At 41.5% G+C, this 23329-nt stretch overlaps 2 protein-coding genes across 7 annotated transcripts in view; both read left to right on the forward strand.

The window, feature by feature from the left end:
- Nucleotides 1-7180, forward strand: part of LOC131240440 (G-type lectin S-receptor-like serine/threonine-protein kinase At4g27290) — a 69454-nt gene extending 62274 nt beyond the window's left edge. Inside the window, exons 2-7 of one of the 6 annotated variants that reach the window (XM_058238689.1) lie at nucleotides 2529-2648; nucleotides 3077-3234; nucleotides 3867-4077; nucleotides 5297-5534; nucleotides 5975-6119; nucleotides 6575-7180. In XM_058238689.1, coding sequence (XP_058094672.1) covers nucleotides 2529-2648; nucleotides 3077-3234; nucleotides 3867-4077; nucleotides 5297-5534; nucleotides 5975-6119; nucleotides 6575-6880 — 1178 coding nt within the window. In that variant the 3' untranslated portion in view covers nucleotides 6881-7180. Of the gene's footprint in view, nucleotides 1-2528; nucleotides 2649-3067; nucleotides 3235-3866; nucleotides 4078-5296; nucleotides 5535-5974; nucleotides 6120-6574 lie in introns of all 6 variants that reach the window. The other 5 variants (XM_058238673.1, XM_058238696.1, XM_058238679.1 and 2 more) reach the window with 5 other exon arrangements.
- A 6752-nt stretch (nucleotides 7181-13932) lies between these two features.
- On the forward strand, nucleotides 13933-15326 carry LOC131240486 (tryptamine hydroxycinnamoyltransferase 2-like). The gene has a single exon (XM_058238749.1). The coding sequence runs from the start codon at nucleotides 13964-13966 to the stop codon at nucleotides 15272-15274; it is 1311 nt and encodes a 436-aa protein (XP_058094732.1). The 5' UTR covers nucleotides 13933-13963; the 3' UTR covers nucleotides 15275-15326.
- Nucleotides 15327-23329: the final 8003 nt, after the last annotated feature.

Here is a 23329-nt window from a genome sequence, read left to right on the forward strand (position 1 = left end):
CTGGTCATGAGATCAGGCCTTCTGTAAGATGGGTCCCCGGTGGATGGGAAATACGCCGAATATTCTTCATGGTTGGAAGGTTTTGGGGCTGTTGTCGGTGGGTTAGATCGGACGGCTAAGAAAAGAAAAGGGGCAGTAATGGTCCACATTCGACGGAAGAAAAGGGAGAAGAATGGAGGGTTAGGATATTCCAACACCGGAGATTTATAAGCCCTGAGCGTCAGCAAACGTACAGATTGCTGGTGTATTTTCAGTTCCGTCCAACATTTTGCTACCTAAACCTTTTCTGGTGGGCCCCACCTCAGATGGGCGGTTCCCAGAAAGTCAAATCGCTGTCGTGGTTCGGCGTTTTCCTGTTGTTTGGTTGCAGGCGTGGGCGCTCTCTCCCGATCAACCTGCTTATAGCCTGTCGAAGTATCTTTTGGGGGGCATTTCTCACTAATGTGGGCCCCATCAGATAGAAGGTCTGGGTCGAGGAGTGATTGGCCCCACATGTATGGCTACGAATGAAGAAGCCTGAGGCAGGCTGTTGAAGCTGTGTGGGGCCACCGCTACTTCCATGAGAAATCCACTCAGTCCATTAGTTTCGCGAGCTCATATCTGTACCTTAATTAAAAAATGAGGTAGATCTAAAAGTCAAGTGCATCACACCGCATTCAAATGGCCACTTTTGAAACCTTTCCTGGGCCCACCGAGATGTTTATATCCCATCCAAACGATTCGTATCATTATTCCCACTGGGATTAACTGAAAAAAGAAAAACAAATATTAGCCTAATCCAATGTCTCCATGGCTTCAAAAAGGTTTCAATGGCGGGATTCAATCCCCACTGTTTCCTATGGTGTGCCCCACTTGAGTTTTAGATTGGCCTTATTTTTAGATTAGTACCCTAATATGAGCCGGGGAAAGTGATTGACGGAGCAGATTCCACATGGATCTCGCAGTGGGCCCCACATGGCTTCCGCAGAGGGACGCAGGCAATTCGCCACCGAAGCTGGCCATATGACACGTTTAATATCTGGTTTTCTGTACGGAAACAATCTAGAACCGCATCTACAAGTCTGCGTCATGAGCTTATTCCACATGTGCTGCGCGTGGACCCACCAGGAATTTTTTATTTTTATTTTTATTTTTTATTTATAGTTGGCCATTATTTTCTATGATGGGCCCACCATGTCACGATGGGTTGCCCCAAAAATCAGGCCTACTATGAGATCATCAGTAGGTCACATCATAGAAGCAATGGATAACCATCCAAAAACCTGCAAATTCATGTGGTGGACGAGATGACCGTTGAATCGCCCTGACTTTTTAGCCGTCCAACTTCCACAGTGGGAAGTCCCTGCTGACAGGTTGGATGCATTATCCACACCCCTGGGGCCCAGATGCAGCACGAGTCTAATAAGCTTATATAGTTATTCAATGGTAGAAAATGAGATTGAAAGTGGGCCAGGAGGTTCTGGATTAAATCAGTGGGCTATAGGCCCGTAGGCTGACCCACAGAATGAGTTTAATGAGTTGGGTCGGATCTAATACGTGTAGGCCCAGTAGAATAGCATGCCTGGCCCACTGATTTTGACTCCATCCGGCTACATGGCGTGGGGCCATGATTCATTGATCCAAATCCGTTGATCTCATGGAGAAACTGCAGATGGGGGATGGCCCTAAAATCGTGTGTCCCTGTATTTGTTTCTTAGCCACTTATTTTTTGGGCCCCAGCTGTCTCACGCCAGTCTCCAGCTGGGAACGGGCAGGAGCTTTGAGTGGCCACCGTGATGTATGGGACTTATCCACACCATCCATCAATTTTTTCGTATCATTTTCGGATATAATCCAAAAAATGAGTTAGATCCAAGTATTAAGTGGACCACACCACAGGAAGCAGCGGTGATAATGATTCTTACAGTTGGAACTTTTCTAGGGCCCACCGTGATGTTTATTTACCATTCAACCTATTCATAACGTTACATATACCTGGATGAAGAGAAAACACAAATATCAGCTCCATCCAAAACTTCTGTGGTCCCCAGGAAGTTTTCAACGGTAAGAGTTTAATCCCCATTGTGTAGTCCACATCTGTCTTGTATCTACCACAATTTTGGGCTTATACCCGAAAATTATAAGAAAAAAATGGATGGACGGTGTGCATAAGGCCCATACATCACGGTAGCCACTCAAAGCTCCTGCCCGTTCCCAGCTGTAGACTGCGGGGTAGGATGCAATCCGCATCCGTTGCATTCGTGTAATATCCGGCCCGTGAGGACGTTAGGTCGGGCCCACCGTGTCGATGAAACCCGAACGGCATGGTGGTTAAGTCATTGGATGGGCCACATGTATGAAAGCAGTGGACGGTTATAAAAAATGGCAACTGTTCATACTACACGTGTGGCAAACCTGATGAAAGGACGGACCTGATTTTCCATCCGGATCATCTACATGGTGGGGCCCACTAAGTCCATGCCCCAAGACCATTTTCTACCGTTGGATTGTATGAATTATGCGACTTACTGAAATTCGATTCGTTGCAGCAGATTCAAGCCCGAAGAGGAAAAAGCTGGTGCTGATACTCGTATTAACGGTCATTCCGGGGACGCTGCTCCTCTTCTGGTGTGGCTATTGCCTCTATAAGAGAAAATATCAAAAGAAAGGTACAGACAGCTTTTACATTTTGCTTGCTTTACACGTGGAACTAGGAACGCATATGCAAGGTTGTGGCCATTCATTGCGTGATCCTCACCGTTCAGATGTCATCTCTCCCAAAATAACACCAATCTGATCATAAGGTGGGCCACACATAAAATTTGGACCCTTGGTCAATTTATCTTAACCATTTTATGTATATTTGTGGCCCACCTGATGATCATAACGGCTTTAATTTTGAGGAATGTCATCTAACCAGCAGCGATCAGGTGATGACACAATCACAACGGCTTGAATTTTGGATGATTGACCGTGGGCCCCACTTGTACAAACTGATTTCGCATGTCGGGTGGTGCGTGGATATATATATATATATATATATATATATATATATATATAGTGTTCTGAAAAGCATGAGAACGTGCAGGAAATGCAGGTTTGCGTTTAAGGGAGGGAAGGCACGATAGCTTTTCAACTGAGAGTGAGAAGAGCTCAGAGATGCCATTGTTTAATCTCGTTGATGTGGTGATTGCTACCGATCACTTCTCCCAATCAAATAAGCTTGGAGAAGGTGGCTTTGGTCCTGTTTACAAGGTAATCACCCACCCACCCACCCACCCACCCACACACACACACACACACATGTAGCCACACATGTAAGTATATGCATCATACATTAATATGTATACGTGTATGAACATGTATACATACATGCGTATTTTTTATTTTAGGCAAACACCCACACACCTACACACACCACATTGAAACTCTTTTGAGTCTACCACTAAGCTATAAGTAGGGTCTCATATATACATATATATGCTTACACTATACATATGTTATGTGCATATATTTACACATGTATAAATTATATATACATACATGCCTATGTTGCACACATGAGCAAGATCCAAGCTGTCCATCGGGTGGGCCGCACCATGTTGATAACCTGGGACAAAAATCAGGCCAGCCAAGTGGACAACGGATTGATGACTTGTCTCAATTGACTAGGACCTGGTTGAGTCAAATCCATGATCCATGTGGTCATTCAATCAGCCTGACTTGGGTGCAACAAATAATCAACGGCTGACCCATCCTATCCAGTGGTTTCGTGATCATAGATCAATGAACATGGCCCCACGTTGTAATTTCCATCCACCAAATGGTGACAAGGAGAATTTTATGTTACAACTAAAAGTGGAATTATTTTGGGGTGCCAATTGCAGGGGAAGCTAAGGAATGGTCAGCAAATAGCAGTGAAAAGATTGTCAAGGAATTCAGGACAAGGAGTAGAAGAATTCAAAAATGAAGTGGTACTTATACAACAGCTGCAACATAGAAATCTGGTTAAAATACTTGGTTGTTGCATTCAAGGAGAAGAAAAGATGTTGATCTACGAATATATGCAAAACAAAAGCCTCGACTCTTTCATCTTCGGTATGTGTTTTTTTTTTTCATATGCACATGTTTTATTAGTATCACATAGACATATGTACTTACATATATACTTAAGTAAAAAGATACAGTAAAAATGATTAGGACTCTTCATTCACGAGATACCTTTACCATATAGTGGCTTGTGCATGTGGGATCCACATGAGCATCAATGCTTGCCATGCTTTCCATTTTTAGGGGCCTTGATTTTTTGGATGGTGATGGTACGCCCGTCTGATAATCCTATATCACACATACATATATATACATTTGTGTATAGGCCATTGATAAATTAGATACCATTAAATCAGACAATTGTGGTGAAAGTTGTTTATAATTCCGATCTATACCTGTGCTCAGGGATATTTGCATTCATTTCACACATTCATGGGAAGGTTAATGAAATCTCTGAAGCTAGTCTTCAAATTTATATATGGAATAGTAGATCATTTGATAAATTTGTCAAGATAAAATTCATTTGATCTTAAAAAAGAGAGAGATGTGCATCGCCATCAGAATATTAAAATTTATGCCAGTGCACATATGGATTTAAGCATAATTGATTGAGCGTGATCAAATCAATGGTATAGAATAAGTAGTTAAAGATTAGGATAAATACTTTTTTTTTTAATCTACTTATGAATTTAGTGTGATGTCACTCTTCTGCGGATGCATTATGATATATATAGGTCTCACACCGGATTTACCTAATTGAAGGATATAATTATTGAGTTTTCTAATGAGAAGGTGGTGTAGTAATTCGTGACACATCATTACCACAATAACACAGAGACATTGGAGTCAATATCTAATTGAGATTTTCTAAAGTAGATGTTTATAAATATAAATATAGGGTTTCAGTTTGAAACCTCTTTCACTCCCTCTCCAACCTTGGACCTAGATTTTTTTTTTTCTAAAAATCATAATTCACCAAATATAGAGAACCCATAGTGTATTATACTATTCTCTTCCCTTGCAGTTGATAATCAATATTTTTCTAATGAACTTTTCTTCATCTTCATGCATGCTTCCGTGCAATAAAAAAGATGATTATTGTTAAGCATTCGAGATAATTTTATTCTTTTTTAAATTGACATTTTTGCTTCCAATTTCATTCTGTGAAGGTAGATACATTATCATTTCCCATATGCCTGTTTGTATGCATGTCTGTAAATTTTATGAATATTTAGAAAAATCTAATGTGGGGACATTCACATGACAGATGAGACAAAAGCGGCATTGTTGGATTGGAGGAAGCGCTTTGATATTATCATTGGGATCGCTCGAGGAGTTCTTTATCTCCATCACGATTCTAGGTTGAGAATTATTCACAGAGATTTGAAAGCTAGCAATATTCTTCTCGACGATGAAATGAACCCCAAAATTTCAGATTTCGGCATGGCCAGAATTTTCAGTGGAAATCAGACCCAAGGCAATACAAATAGAGTGGTTGGCACATAGTAAGTACTGCAGGCACATTAATTTACGGCATTGCAGGATTGTATCGATGGGAAGAAAGGTTGGAGAGGCCAATTTGCAAGCGTCTGAGATCCAAGCCATATATTTCATGGGCCGCATTGTGGCCATGCCACAACCCAAAGGCCATCGTGGTACACTCATCAGGTGGACCAAAACATGTATGTTGAATATAGCCCTCCAGATGGGCTTGGCCCAAATAGTTAAAAATCTGGGCTGAAACTGGGCCCATTCACAGCCATAGATCTTGGACCGCCCCATTTATGATTGGCTTGGATCTCTCACATGTGTACCATTCTGGCCTATCTGCCACCATTCACCTCTTCAATCTCCTCTTCCTGAATGGCTATAAAATGAAGACTTATCATCATTGAGAAATCCCATCCGTTGAATTGAATTCTCACATTTGACAATTATAATGCAGTGGTTACATGTCCCCGGAGTACGCCATCGATGGGCTTTTCTCAGTGAAATCAGATGTTTATAGCTTTGGGGTCTTATTACTAGAGATCATTAGTGGAAAACGAAACAACGGTTATCATAATCCAGACTCTAATTTAATGGGCCATGTAAGTATGATTTTTTTAATTTTTTTTTTTGTCCGAAAAGAAAATTCGGTGCACTCTCATCTTACACCAACCAACGACAATGGGCGGGAACAACACACATTTTAAAATGAAGTTGCGTTATGGATCCCGGTTGGAGTCGACCTCCTTCAGACCATGGGAGATAGGTGTGCATGCACCTGTTCCAGTTCCCCATATGCTTTGAAGTTGGGCCCAACTTCTCACTGGAGTCCAGCCCATTTCAAGCCATGTGATTAGGATGGATATGAGCTTTGATGGGCCTGGCCCATAATGACTTGATTACCATTGATGGACTAGCCAACACCCAGTTCGTTTTTAATGAGCTGGGTTAGGACTTGGGTCTTTAACAAGTGGGCTAGACTTGAACATCTCTTTCACTAGCCATTTTCAACCGTTGATTTCATGATTTCAACATGACATTTTGTATACCATTTCAGGCATGGGAGCTATGGAATGAAGGTAGGAGTTTAGAGCTATTGGATTCTGTGATCACTGATTCGTGTCCCTCCGGCGAAGTCCTGAGATGCATCCACGTGGGCCTTTTGTGTGTGCAAGAAAATGCAATAAACAGGCCCACCATGTTAGCAGTTGTATCCATGTTAGGCAATGAAACAGCCATTCCTCCACCCAAGAAACCTGCCTATTCAAGTAAGAGGAATTTCTTCGATTCAGATTCATCCACAAGCTGGGCGGAATGTCATTCCACCAATGGATTGACAATTACTGAGCTACGAGTTCGTTAGGTATGACATAGAGACGTCTATCAGATACATAGGCCACCGGCTATCCGTTTTTCCTTTTGTACTACACGTATATAACTCTGTTGAAGATGGGACCGGTCTGATTTTCTGCATGGGGTATGGTCATGGTGTGGGCTACCTGATGAACGGTGCTGATCTCATAAATGCTGATGTTTTGGCACATGTGGGGGCACTTGTATTGCATGTGGCTAGATTGGCTGGTTAACCAGTGGCTATGCTGACGTTTTGATTTTGTAATAAAATACATTTTTTTATTTATTTTTGAAGACGATTAATTTCAAAGTTGCCGGTTCACCAATAATTTTCATGTCACGTTTTAAATATCTAATGTGAAAAAATGTGAAAAAATCAGACAGGTCATTCATGAAAACGGAAGGGGATGGTGTGGTGTGACACACCACCTACCTGGGTGGTGTGTTGACGTCACCAAGTTATGTGGGCCCACCGTGATGTAAGTGTTATATCCACACCGTCCATCCATTTTGCAATATGATTTTGGAGATGGGATTAAAAACGAGGCGGCTCCAGAGCTCAAGTGGACCTCAAGTGGACCACACCATAGAAAGCAGTGTTGACAATGACATTCATAGTTGAAACCTTCTTATGGCCCACCATGATTTTTATTTTCCATCCAACTTGTTTGTAATGTCTCAAATACTTGTACCAATGAAAACACAAATATCAGCGTGATCTAGAACTTCTATGACTCTTAAGCCCATTATTTTTTGTGGGGTGGTTTGTTTAAGCTTTGGATCAATCTCATCTTTTGACCCATGTCTTAAAATGATCTTTGAAAATGGTTGGACAATGCAAATATAATACATATATCATGGTAGTGCCGGGAGAATTTGGTAACACCAACACACTTGGTGTGAATGAGGCAGATCAAAGGTTCAAGTAGACTACACCATAGAAAGCAGTGAGGACAATGATGGCCGCTAATGAAAACTCAAATATTATAGTAGCCCTAGGAAGGTTTCAACAGTAGGCATTTGTCCCCACTGCTTTCTATGGTGTGGTTCACCTGAGATTTTTATCTACCTAAGTTTTGGGCTTATACCATAAAATGATATTGACAAATTGATTAACGGTGTAGATACAACACACATCATGGTGGGGGTCATTGGTGTCGTCAACACACTATGGAGGTAAGTGGTGTGCCACACACCCGACAACCTGCTTCATGAAAGAACCAACGTTACCTACATCATGAGTCATGTCTGTGTCAGAAAATTCTCATCATGCGATGACATCAAATTCATCAAAGAATAGATGCAGGATCAAATTCACCAAGGAACCCATGCACAAACAAGTGATGCACACATTTGCGACAGCCGATGATAATGAAGACATGGGATGCATAAGTAAACTTTGTAGGGCTCACCTTGGATGTATATGTCTTACCCACCTTTGGATGCATCAGCCCAGCACTAGCACTGAAGCATATCCAAAGATCAAGTGGACCACATCACGATAAACACCAGGGATAATAATGTCTGCCATTGAAATCTTCCTAGAGTGGTTATTTGTTATCCAACCTGTTTATAAGGTCATACAAAATAGATGAATTGAAAACATAGACATCAGCTTGATCTAAAAAAATTGTAGGTCTCAGCAAGTTTTCAACAGTAGTCATTCAATTCACATTGTTTCCTGCTGGACCACTGGAGCTTTGAGTATGCTTTAATTTTCAGCTTATGGCTTAAAATGAGCTGATAAAATGATGAATAATGTGGATAATACATAAATTACAGTAGGCCCCACTAGCAATGCAACTACCCTCGAGAAATACTCAAATTAAATTAGTTGAAGGTACTGACTCACCTTCCTTAAATGTCAAAGGAAAAGAAAAAGTAGATATTGCTTCGGGCAGAGGAAGGAAGGATTCAATGGTTTTCCAGATTTGTTTTATTGATTAATAATCAATCTACTTCTAAATATGGTAACAAGATTGAGAGAGGGCCAAGATACTTTGATTCATTACGTTTAAGCAAATATGGTTATGCAAGATACTTTAATTTATTACGTTTAAGCAAATATGGTTATGCGAGTTATACACGACACACTTATTCTAACTGGTAAAATTTCCGTACATCTAGGAAGGAAGGGTTCAATGGTTTTCCAGATTTGTTTTGTTGATTAATAATCAATCTACTTTTAAATATGGTAACGAGAATGAGAAAGGGCTAAGATACTTTGATTTATTATGTTTAAGCAAATATGGTTATGTGAGTTATACACGACACACTAATTCTAATTGGTAAAATTTCTATATATTTATCTTTATTTATATCATCACGACTATTTATTCAACACCCAGCCAATTCCAATAATCAGGCTTAGCATTTTGGGCCACATAAATTACAGTGGGCCCCACAGATTTTACTCAATAAACTATAAGTAATCCGACTTTGGAAGTGGCGTGGGAGCAGTTGGCCATGGAACTTGGCCTAAGGTCTAGCTAGGTTGGATGGTTCGGGCCTACGCCAGTGATGAATGGCCCTACTTAGGCCTGGCGAATTCCAATCATCAGGCATAGCATTTTGGGCCACATGTAGGATATATAACATGGTAGCATTCTATAATCGTATATTATCAGTAGTAGAAGTTGATTTTGTTTCTTTTTTTGTTAGCTTGTTAGTATACCCACTGTAAGTTGACACTTCACTATTAGCCACCCCCACTAGGGATCGAAACCAAGACCTCAGTGTTGAAATGAGGTATCTTTCACTTAGTAGTACAAGTAATGCGTGGTGACTGAATTACTAGAAGTATGGTCAAATTTGATTGGGCCACGGGGCCACGTATCACTTTTAAAGATAAGCTCATCGTAAAGTATGTTTAAAAGTTGTTTGGTCAACTCATCAGGAAGTGAGTAAGGTCTTACTTAGGTAGTACATTGCCTGACTGTGGGGCTCACCTAAATATATGTAATCCAAGGTGTTCATCAGTCCTTGCTCATTTTAGGGCATGATCCTGAAAATGCTTCCATCATGAATCATGTTGATAAGGTAAATAGACCTGTATTATATACAAGGAAAACAAGTCCAACTTGATCCAAAACTATTTATGGCTCTCAAGAAGTGTTTAGGACGTGGATTGCATCCTACCCCGTTGTCTCTAGCCATGAATGAGCAGTTTTGTGGTAAGGCCAACTATGATGTATCTGTTTATCTATGCCGTCCAACTCTTTTATGAGATCATTTTAATGTATGAGTACAAAAACGAGGTAGATCAAACGCTAAGTTGAACACACTAAAATGATGCTTGCATTTAATGCAACTTGCTTATAAATGCAACCAAACTTTTTTATTTGGTGTGGGTTCACTTGAGCCTTGGATCTACCTTATTTTTGTACTCCTTCCTTAAAATGCTATGAAAAAGGGGTTAGACAGTATAGATAAACAGATACATCAGGGTGGGACCGCCCAAGTTTTTAAGGGTGGGTATTTAATCCTTACAATGTGGTCATTTCTATTTGGAAATTATATAGCTATGCATTACCAGGGTTTTCACAAATGGAATGATTTGCTTGTATTGTGATCATTGTAAAAGAGCATGATAAATCTTGTGTAGAAAATTATTTAATAATTTCAATAATTTATTCATTACAAGTATCACGTGGTGGCCCATCCAGTCTGGTGTCGGGAATATGGACGGCAAAAACATGAGCCATGGTTGTGAACGTTTCACACCAAGTAAACCTCGAGGAATTACCCGCCAAATCCTCAACTCGGGTATATTTTAACTGTGACAAATGCGGCCCATGATTAGGTAATCCAGGCCATTGGTCTATTGACCTGTTGCACATGGACCATGACCCAAAAACAAAACAACAAAAAAAAAGAAAAAAGAAGAAAAAAAAAGCCTTCTTCATAGGACAATAATAACCTTTCTATTTGTGGACATGAATAGATGGTTAATAAGCAAAATTCAATTGAATATGCACTAAAAAAGTACCAACGTTGATGGCTAGGATCTCCCAATCTGGGAAATTCTAGGGGGTGTGGTCCATACATGTGCAGCAGATGAATGCTCTGGATTATCAAACCATGGCCCCGTTTTGGGAACTGATAATCCGACTAGGACCCGATAGTTCTTCACCCGCAATCTTTCTGTCTATTGTGAGAATTAGCTATGGAATTTCCGTCCGGCGGAATAAAAGGAGAAATTATCAGATACAGAAGATGTATAAGAAGTTATAATACATCTGTATTTTTCTAAAAATATTTCATGTATATAGAAAATCCAAACTGGGAAACGGATGCTCAAAACCATGATTATCATCTTTAATGAAAATCAGGATGATGTAACTAGAGAATGGATTACAAAATGAAATGACAGCCAATTGTATTAAACAGTGTACTGTTGTACTCTATTTAATGAGTTGATCTGCTTGATTTTCATTATAATTGATCAACATGGTGTGGCCCACCTTTACACGGATTAAATTTTCTATACGTGAGATATTTTGGTGGGATAAAATGGTTGTATTATAACTTCTGATACAGCCGCTGTATCTTATCATTTCTCTTTCGAAAAAGATGGTAGTTCGGCAACTGTAGTTTGTAGGGTTGAATACAGACGCAGTCCAAATACTTCCACGTGTCAGGATTCTAGCCCTTTTCTGTGGGATGCGGATTGCGTCCTACCCCCACCTGGACGGTAATCCGTCCGGGCAGGGCTCTATGGGGACCACCATGATGTAAGTGTTTTATCCGTGTTGTTTATCGTTTTTCTCGGATTATTTTAAGGTATGATCCCAAAATGTGAGGAAGGTACAGGGCTTAAGCGGACCACAAAGTGGGGATTGAACATCTACAATTAAAAACTTTTTGGAGCTGAAGAAGTTTCGGATCAAGAAGATATTTTTGTTTTCATTTCATCCACGTCTACATGATCTTATGAATAGGTTGGATGGTTAAAAAACATTACAGTGGCCCTTAGAAAGGTTTCAATGGTGGGTGTCTTATCACTGCAGCTTCCTTTAGTGTGGTCCACTGGAGATGTTGACCTGCTTCATTTTTAGAATCATACCTTAAAATGGTCTGACAAAATCGATTAACGGCGTGGATAATAACATACCTCACGGTGGGGCTCACAGAGCCCTGCCTGGACGGATTGCTGTCCGGGCGGGGTAGGACGCAATCGGCCTCCATTTCTGCGCGTAACAATCACATTTTTTAAACCGTGGTGACTCATCACACCGTACACATGTAATGGTACAGCAAAGCCAGATCCTCCAAGTCGTAGGATTCTTTGTGGACGAACCACCATGGACGAAAATCCCACTTATCAAACAATCCCAACCATCCAAGTGGTGGTGTCAAATCCAACCGGTGAAATCAAAAGATTAGCGTCGAAGGATCATCACGTGAACTCCACGCTATGATCCATCCTCAGCGGGACCCGCGACATGAACTGTTCGGATTGACGTGCATGAGTGGCACATGTACGGCCTATGTGCCCATCATGACCATTTTATTCTATTTTGGGTTAGCTTGTTAGCGCACACACACCATGTTGCATGTGTTTCCATGTTCTAGTAGTGAGTGTGTGCTCTAGCTTTGTGAACGTGGGATTGCATTTGAAGTGGGACTTCAATGTGCTGCGTGGCAATTAATAGGAACGTTGATATGTGTAGATTAACACTTTTAAGGGAGATGAGCATGTGTGCATTAGCTAGTATACACCCTAGCTTTTAAACAGTTGGATGGAACTTAAAAGTGTAAATTGAACCCACTTCACCAAGAAAATCGGCATGTGCCTCACCCGAGATAGTTTAAAAAGCATTGTCAACCAACTTAAAAACCAAAGGCCCCCTCACTTCGGCAGGCCCTTCAACATGAACTGTTCGGATTGCCGTGCATGAGTGGCACATGTACGGCCTATGTGCCCATCATGACCATTTCAAAGAGGCTGGATCCACTGTAAAGCTTGACAGGTTAAGCTTACGCATGATGTGTGCATGAAATCTAATCCGTCCATCATGTCCAATACCCTAGTGTTCTCCATGGTGCCAAAAATTAGGTGGATGCAAAATTGAAGTGGGCCACACCTCAGGAAACGGTTGGGATGGGGAATACCACCGTAAAAACTTTATCGATTGAGCGGGAGGCCAACCGTGTATTGTATATTCCATCCAATCCATTAAGAACAGGCGTCCCACCAGGATGAATGGACAAGTTAAAAAATTGCCCATTCCAAAACTCTGGTGGGCCACAATCACATGATTTTATAGGTTTCAAGGACAATTTTACGCTGAATTGAGTTTTGGAAACGGCCTATTTTGGTGCGCCATGGAGAGCATGAGGGGTTCACGTGATGGACGTATAGCATGTCATGAAAACTTCATGGTGGGCCCAAACATAGGGTTGTAGGTTATGGTCCTGTAAACTGTATCCAGTATTGCAAAGTACCATGCTATGCATTGAAGATGGAGATTAAATAAATTGGAATGTGTGCCTGGTTGAGACTTCATCCCGTAATCTTAATGCCCTAATTTGAATAATTTGGAATCCATGAAAACTCCTTTCTCTGATGCTTCACAGGAATTTAGTAATTTCAATTCAACTAAGACACGGTGTGTATAACTACCGCATTATCACAGTTTAAGAGGGTTAACTTGTATATCCGATCACACTATTCAACATTTAGGACATTTCAATTCAATTAAAACACGGTATGTATAACGAACGCATTATCACAATTTAGGAGGGTTCACTTGTATTTCTGATCACACTATTCAACATTTAGGACAATCCGGACTGTTAATCAATAAGGCCCACCTTATAGAATTCGTACAAACCTACCCAGCCTTGTAGTGGATCCGGTGGAAAAATATCACCAAACACTACCTAGACATGGTAGGATGATAGAAACAACGGCCCAAAACAAAGGCTGGCCCACCACTTTGAAAAGTCAACAAATACAATTCAAGGGAGCTGGCGTGGAGAAAAGACTTTTCTTCTCTCTGTCTATCAATATAAAACCCACGGTAGAATTTGCTTATCTTCACCTCAGTAAAGAAAACAAAGTATCCTCTCTTTGAGAAGGTTTACCGCAATGGCTGTAGAAATACTCAGCACCACCACCTTGAAACCTTCTCCCACTCCACCGTCCAATCCCCTCCACAATACCCACATCCCCCTCACCATCTTCGACAAAGCCGCCCTCAATCTCCACGTCGCAATCATCTATGCTTTCAGACCGCCCATGCCAACAAACGATGAGATGAAATCTGGCCTCGCTAAAGCTCTAACCTACTTTCCACACCTTGCTGGGAGACTATCCATAGATGAACAACACCACCCTTGTTTTGTTCTTAACAATGCAGGAATCCGTTTGATCGAGACCCAGATAGAGATGACACTGATCGAACGACTCCCACTCGACCCATCGACCGATCTTAGGAAATTGTATCCGACATTTGATGGTGTTGATGAGTTGCTACAAATCCAACTTAACCGTTTTTCGTGTGGCGGTCTCTTGATCGGCCTAACGGCCCATCATCGTGTGGCTGATGGACAATCTATGAGCTCTTTCTTCCTTGCATGGGCTAAATTGGTACGTGGCCTTGATGTGGACCCACTTCCTTATCATGATCGAGCAGCCATTTCAGTCCCAAGGAATCCACCAAGGTGTGATTTCAATCACCAGGTTATGGAATTTAGAGAAAATACTACTCTGGCCGAGTCCCCCACTTCCAACTCGGTCTGTTTATCATACATAGAGAATTTGGTTGTCCATTTCTCTGGTGAATTCATAGCCAGGCTCAAGACACATGTTAATCCAGGCCATCAATACAGCACTTTCGAGTGTCTCATGGCCCACCTGTGGAAGAAGATCACGTTGGCACGTGGACAGCAGGATGATGAGCTGACTCAAGTGAAGGTGGCAGTGAATGGCCGAGCACGTATTAAGCCGACGGTCCCGATGGAGTATTTTGGTAACTTGGTGTTATGGGCCTACCCAAAATTGAAAGTGGGGGAGTTGTTGAGTGGGACCCACGCATCTGCTGCGAAGGTGATCCATGATGCAGTGGCTCGGATCAACGATGCATATTTCAAGTCTTTTATCGATTTTGGTGAGGTTTGGAAGGGAGGAGAGGGAAGGGAGGAGATGGCTGCAGCTGCTCCTTGCATTGGTAACTCGTTGTGTCCGGATCTGGAAGTAGATAGTTGGCTGAGATTTCAGTTCCATGATCTTGATTTTGGTGGAGGTGGGCCATGTGCTTTTCTACCACCTAACTTGCCTGTAGAGGGGTTGCTGATATTAATACCTTCATGCGAAGAAAAGGGCGGGATTGATGTCTTCATGGCTCTTTTGCCTCATCACGTGGACCATTTCAAACAGATTTGCCACTGTCTGGATTAGGGGCGGTTACTCGTGCCAATGTTTTACACGTGTGAGATCCAAGCCGCTCATCAGACAGCCAGTCGCCACCACGTAGGTATGCTTGTTCAAAATCTCGTCTGATGCAGCACACACGTACATTAAATATGAAGCCTTGGCTGATTCTTTTTGCCATCCATTGCAGAAAAAGTGTACCGCCCACATGATGAACGGCTTAGATCTCACACATGTGTCACCTTGGCAAGTGCGAACAGAGTGTTATACTGATAGCTGATTGTCTTTCTGTTTGATGTGTTCATGAGATGAATAAAATTTGAGTTGTGTGATATTAAATATTTATTAGAATAGTTAATATTTCAAGATAAATAAGTTGTTCTTTTTCTTAGATTCCACTAAATGAGTCATTATTACTCTCTAAGCATGTCTGAATTTTTTAGAGTATTTCCATCTAAAAAATTAGTCTAAAAAGAATTGACTCAAATTTGTGGACCCACCATGATGTATGTCAGATATTCAAGCAGTTTATCCCAACATTTTTGGGTATGAGCCTAAAAATGAGGCAGATCTCTGAAGCTCAAGTAGCTCATATCCAAAGAAATAGTAGACCTAAAACTTTTACCATTGAAATGTTTTTTTCATTTTTGAGGCTTATTTGTCATGTAACTTATTCATAAGGTCACAGGAAAATGGATAACGCCAAAATAAAAATGTTAGATTGATTCAAAACTTACGTGCCTAATGAGCTTTCAATTCCCGTTATTTCCTGTCACGTGGTCTACTTGTGCTTTAAATCTGCTTCATTTTTGGGCTCATGCTTAAAATGAGCTAGCGGAGCGGATGAACAACATGGATAAGACATATACATCACAGTGAGCTTTATATGAAATTCACATTCCACATTGATTTTATTTAGCATTAAAAAGGATAGCGAAACTCTAGCTTGAGAATGGTGTTGGAATTTTGGTGGGAAATAATTAATTCCTATTTCTAGATATTTATGAAAGTGAAGAAGAAAACAAACAAACCCTAAATATAAAGGAAGAAAAATAATAAATTATCTTCAAAATACGGTAAACTTAAAGATCCACATGTGTCTACATCCATATCACGGTTCTAGAATAAAAAATTCCTCCTTTCATCATTAATCTAATGAATATTTTAAAAAAATTTATATATATATATAATAAATATATTTGCTTCCTAAAATAAAATTTTTATTTTAAAAATGTGTTCTTAATTATAAAAACACAACATGGGAAGCAAAATCCTCTACACCAACCGCTGTTTCATAGCATTTAAAACACCCAAGCTCTGTGGGACCCACTGTATTTTATAGGTGACAACCATTCCGTCCATTAGGTCTGCCTCCTCCTAATCACCGTACATGTAAAAGGTGAGTCTCATCCACATGCCAAGAACAACCTAAAATCAAGGTTTTTGGACTGCATCTTCGTCCCCTTTGCACTGCTCCCTGGTGTGGCCCACCTGAGTTGTTAGTCAGGTGGATGTCAGTGTCAGTACCTAACAGTTTAGCACACCTGAGTTGTCAATCAGGAGGATCTTTGTATGAGGATCTAACTTAGAGGACACACCTGACTTACGGAATAAATGTCTGGAGACCTGGTCACCTATCCGCATGGTCCTAGTCACCCGACTCTGTGGGCCCACCATGATGTATGTATTTTATTCGTGCCATCAATTTTGATGGATCATTTTAGGACATGAACCTAAAAATAAGGCGGATGCAAAGCTTAAGTCGACCACACCATACTTCCCCTCGGGGTGGTCCACTTGAGCTTTGGATCCTGGAAAAATGGATGGACGGCGTGGATAAAACATCTACATCATGATGGACCCCACAGAAGTTGGGATCATAAGGGATATCCCTGGTGACCGGGTTTCCCACTCAGACTGGATCCAGCAGGTGGGTGCGGCCCTGAATGTGGACCTTACCTTGATGTATATGTTTTATATCTATACCGTCCATCAGTTTTTTCAGCTTATTTTAAGGCATGGTTCCAAAAATGAAGTAGATAAAAATCTCAGGTGGACGACACCATAGGAAACAGTGGTTATTGAATGCCCCCCATTAAACTTCTGAGGGTCTACCGTAATGGTTATTTTCCATCCAACCTGTTGCTTAGGACACACGGACTTGGATGAAGGGAAAACACAAATAGCAGCTTGATCTAAAACTTTTGTGGTATGCCAGAAGTTTTTAAGGATGGGAATTCAATCCCTACTATGTGACCTACCTGAGATCTTATCTGCTTTTTTTTTTTTTTTTAAATGACCATGCATGCCCTAAAAATGATCTGGCAAAACTGAGGGACGGCGTGGATATACAACACATACATCGAAGTAGGCCCTGCGGTCAGGGCCATGCCCACCTGGGTGGACCGGGGTTGCATCTAATCCGTGTTCCACTCAGACAAGCTACAGAGCTCCGGTCTTATACCAACTGTGTACAACGGATGTTGTAGCCCCTGCCGATCCTATGGATGGTATGGATGATCGGTAAGAATGGCAATGGGTTGGGACCAGGCCTGGACCCACCAGTTTTGCCTGGCCAGGCTTTTTGCCTTGCATGCATGGCCTGCTCAAATTTCTAACCAGACTGACTCGGACCGGACTTTATATCGACATTTACTATATCTTGTAAATATGTCATTCCAATCTTAGGTTAGGTAACGTATTCATCTTGAATGTAGACCATTCGTTCCATTTTAGTGCTGGAGATTTGTGCTGTGGAATCACACAAATCTAAATCTAGTATAGCAATCTAATGACACCAAGCACATAAGAGAACACGCAGATTTAACATGGAAAACCCTTGTGGGAAAAAACCACGGCACAAAGTGACAAAAATCCACTATGAAATATAAATTATAAGAGAGATGACTTACTCGATTCGAACAACCTCGAATCTCATCCTTGCTACACTCTTTGACAACTCTAAAACCCTCTTAGTAACCCTTGAAAAACTTTAGAAAGCCTTAGAATCCCTTAGAATAGCCCTAGGGACCCCTGTTTATAGTTTAGGAAACTCCACTTACGCACATCCTTTGGAAAAGTTCGAAAACCGCCTCAAATTTACGATGTCTGTACCAAATCTGCGCAAGAATCTGCGTAACCTCGACTAGTCGAGCCGAGGCCTCGACCGGTCAAATGATCTCGTCGACCGGTTGAGCATGACCTTCGACTGGTCGAGCGACCCGGACAACAAAATATATCGTTTGCTGGACTTTGAGTCGAGCGGGCTTCGACTGGTCGAGTGGACCCTCGACTGGTCGAGCAGTGCGAAAATATAGATTTAAGATATCTTTTTCAATAATCTCTACCATGTCTTCAATCTTCAACTGTGTAGCTCTTGACCTATTTTTTTATCTTTGCATCATATTATAACTTTTCGTCCACACTTCATACTTCTTTTACGCCATCGCCAAGCCCAGAGAAGTTTCACAAACCTTTAACTTCTCTACAGGAACGATCTACGTGACCATATCTACCGGATTAAAATCCATGTGCCCAACCACCTTTGCTCTTGTCTTATCAAAAGGAAAGACGTAGTCTTCACCATCTCATCGCTACCCAATATTGTTTGTCGGGGTACTTGCTCACAACACTAATAGCCTGTGAAATAACTGGTCTAATCTAGACCATGGCATACATTGCCAACCGCATTTAAATAAGGCTAATGAGATATCCTGCTTTTCCTCATCTGTTTTGGGAAATGTCCTGAGGAAAACTTTGAGGAGAGACGTGTAGGGAACGCTCTTCGGCTTTGCCTAGTTCATCACATTCGAGATCAATACCTACCTAAGGTATTTTGCCTGCGATAACCAAACCTACTCCTCTTCCATTCTCAATGCTGAGAACCATCTTTGTAGCCCCCCAATCCTTTAACCTGAATGTCTCACTTAATCGAGTCTTTAGTATATTGATATCAGACATATCATAATTGACTATTTACATGCCATCAACATACAATACCTGACCCACCATGTAGGAATTAAACTACTGCCTAGGCGATAAGTTGAACCATGACCTCTCGCAAACTTTTTTCTCAGCCCCTTTAACTTCGAACCGCTCTAGTTGCTTCATGTAGATCTGCTCTTCAATTTTCCTTGCAGAAGTGCAAACTCCACATCTATCATTTCAACTCAAGAACATATTGGCCAACCAGCGCCAATTAAGGATCTAATTGACACATTATACCATTGGCGTGAATATCTCTGAGAAGTCGATCCCTTCTCTCGGATCATAACCCATCGCCACCAGCCTCGCTCTATATCTATGCTGTATCCTCCTGAAGATTCACCTGCATCAAACCGCTTCCTGGCCCACTGGAAGCTCCACCAGCTCCCATATGTCGGTCTGCAATAACGAGTTCGTCATATCACCCATGGTCACCTTCCACTTCTTAGCACCAGTCTCACATAGAGTTATCATACTAGAAGACGGATCCTCATACAATAATAGAGTCGTCCATGTACTTTGCCGATATCCTGCGATCAGGCCGTGTGATTTTTCTCACAGGTGGCTGCTCCACCTGCTCTGTATCTCTGTCCGTGCATCTCAGCCTTCCTAACCTGCCCGCTCATGTGACCATGCCCAACATGTCACACACATGCAGAAGTGAAATTCACTACAGCCATTTCAATTCCACCTTTTGAAGTGCTCATGATCAACCTATACATGTTAACAAGTCATTGCGCTTTCATGATTACCCGTGCCCCCCTTAGATACCTTAAGAGAACCATCAATACCTATGAACTTGCAGCCCATTGCCTCAAGTACACCAAGAGAAATCAGATTCTACTTCAAATCAGGAACGTGCCTCACATCAGTCAAGGTACGCTCTACCCCATTAAACATCTTGATGCGCACCGTACCAATAGCCGTAACTTTACAAGCAAAGCCATTGCCCATAAATACCTGTCCACTATCATACTCCCTATAACTGGTGAATCAACTCCGATGATGAGTCATGTGAAAAGATGCTCCTGTGTCTAGTATCCACTCATCCTTACGATCATCGTATAGCCACCTGATCATAAACACAGATAAAACATTACCATCACATCCACTCGATCCATCTGACGTGGCAGTATTAGCTTCCATGTATGAAGCCTCAGAATCTTCTCTCTTCAATTTAGGATTTTCATAATCCTTCTTCACATGTCCTTCCATCCCACAGTTCCAGTACTTTACCTTTCATTTGCCCTTGCCCTTGGATTTTGATCTATGACCTGAAGAACCTGTATCTTGTTCAGAATTCCTACCCCTTATAAGCAGTGTATCAGAAGATATCCCCATGTCGACATTAAGCTTTCTCATTGCCTTCCCTTGAAGGGCTGAGATAACGGTGTTGACACTCAGGGTTTTATTCGTACTACACATTGTGTCCTTGAACGACTCATAAGACACCGGAAGAGAATTCAGCAACATACACGCTTGTTCTTCATCTTTCATCACTTCCTTCATATCCAACAATTTGTAAACTAATTTATTAAAGTTGCTGATGTGAGCTTCCAGAACTCTACCCTCTGTCATCTTGAAGTTATACCACTGCTGCTTCAAGTGTTGATGATTTTTAGAGAATTTTTTCGCATAGACATCCTCTAACTTTGCCCATAACATAGCCACAGTTTTCTCCCTCATGATGTTATAAAGAACCTCATCCGTGAGACATAAACGGATCAATGATAAGGCCTTCTTATCAAGAGTATTCCACTTATCATCAGTCATAGTAGACTTCCGCTCCTCAAGAGCACCATCCTCACCTTGCTTGATTAAGGAACTAATCATCTTGATCTTCCATAACTCAAAATTATTTTTCCCTGAGTACTTCTCAATATCATACCTGGTGCTTGTCATTATTACTAATCCCTCAGATTCAGATCTGTGCCCTAACGATTGCTCTGATACCACTTGTTGGGGATTTGTGCTGTGGAATCACACAGATCTAGATCTAGGATAGCAATCCAATGACACTAAGCACACAAGAGAACATGCAGATTTAATGTGAAAAACCTTTGCGGAAAAAAATCACGGCACAAAGCGACAGAAATCCACTATGAAATATATACCCGATTCGAACAACCTCGAATCTCACTCTTGTTACACCCTTTGATAACTTTGAAGCCCTCTTAGGAACCCTTGAAAAATATTTAGAAAGCCTTAGAATCCCTTAGAATAGCCCTAGGGACCCCTCTTTATAGTTTAGGAAACTCCACTTACATACCTCCTTTGGAAAAGTCCGAAAACCGCCTCAAATTTACGCTGTCCGCACCAAATCTACGCAAGAATCTGTGTAACTTCGACTAGTCGAGCTGAGGCCTCAATTAGTTGAGGGACCTCCTCGACTGGTCGAGCCTGACCCTCGACTGGTCGAGCGACCCGGACAGCAAAATACATCGCTTGCTGGACTTTGACTCGAGCGGGCCTCAACTGGTCGAGTGGACCCTCGACTGGTCGAGCAGCGCAAAAATATAGATTTAAGACATCTTTTTCAACATTTAGATCTCTAAAACGTGTGGCCCACTTGATCAGTAGATAGATACATTCAAGTAAGAAATAGGGTTTTTTTATTTTTATTTTTGGGCCAGACAGGCTACTCTGGGCCGATCCTGTGGCACGAACTTGGGCATGGACTTGCTGTGTTAAACTCAGACCTTAGGTCTTAATCATCAGTACAAGTTAGGGCCTAGCCCTCCCAACCCATTTGAGCTTGGGCGTTACTTGTATGTGATGAAAGCAGATCGGTCGGCTTTACCAAGCGACATGAACGAGCCCAGTACAAGTCCAGCTCATTTTCAGGAGAGTTTGGGCTAAGAATAAGGCCCATAGGCTTGTAAATAGGTCTAGCCGACCCTATTGAAAATTTTCATTTTACTAGGCCCAGGCGTGGCACATTTCCAGCCTTAGGGGCCCATGGCATGGTTGCGCCTGGACTGTGGCGCTTAAATCATTGGTTGTACCTGAAGACTACTTGCCACCCTAACTAGGTCTATAACCATAAGTAGACCTAGCCCATTTATATCTAGGCCCTCGAGTTTTAGCATAGGCCTGACCAAATGGGCTTGAACCATAGGGGTGAATCTCGGCTGGGTTGCCTGACCTCTTGAGGACCCAACAACCCCATCCATATTCAAACACAGAGCCCTCTATACTCAGCCAAACCCAACCCAACCCAATCTAACCCAATTCAAATACATGTGATTATTCCAACCTGAATCCAATCCACTTTAATCTAGTGAATATATATATATATATATATATATATATATATATATATATATATATATATATATATAGAGAGAGAGAGAGAGAGAGAGAGAGAGAGAGAGAGAGAGAGAGAGAGATTTTGCACGTGACATCCATCCTGTCCATCAGGTTTGCCTCGTATTTACGGTTCATATAAAAAGTGATAATCATCCACACAAGGAGAATTATGTAAAATCAAGGCTCAAGCTTCTAAGTTCACTTGGTGTTGTCCACCTCCGCCGGTTTGGAATGCGGGATTAGATGGGATCGATGGAAATGTATTTAGTATAAAGGAAATTTCATCCACCCACATTTTTGTATGTCTTTTATCCACATGGTCCATTCATATGGAACTAAGTTGTATATCCATACGAGTGACCGACATTAGCTGTGAAATTTGGTTAATTGATTACAATTTCATGGTCTACCAAATGCAGGTAATTCGATCCCAAAGGTGGGATTGGACAATCAAAATACCATGACATCTTCAGACATGCAATCAATGTACAATAATAGTATTAATTCCATCTAATGCAATTCCATACCATTTAATCTGGCATGCCAAATATGATAAGTTTTGGATTAGGATGAATTTTGGATTGCCTTTGATTTGGTAAGATTCACCGAATATAAATAGCATGCTTGGCACCAAGCACAAGCTTATGGTTGGGGTCCACTTCGCACTGTTCCTTGGAGTGGCCCACCTGAGTTGTTAGTGTCAGGCCCAAACAATGTGGCACACCTAAGTTGTCAATTAGGAGGATGTTCGTGTCAGGATCTAACGTATATGGATGCACCTAACATGCG

Source organism: Magnolia sinica, chromosome 1 (genome assembly GCF_029962835.1).
Source record: "Magnolia sinica isolate HGM2019 chromosome 1, MsV1, whole genome shotgun sequence".
NCBI classification, from domain to species: Eukaryota; Viridiplantae; Streptophyta; class Magnoliopsida; order Magnoliales; family Magnoliaceae; genus Magnolia; species Magnolia sinica.

Coding starts and splice junctions, on each gene's coding strand:
- LOC131240486 (XM_058238749.1), top strand. CDS start 13,964: ATGGCTGTAGAAATACTCAGCACCACCACCTTGAAACCTTCTCCCACT.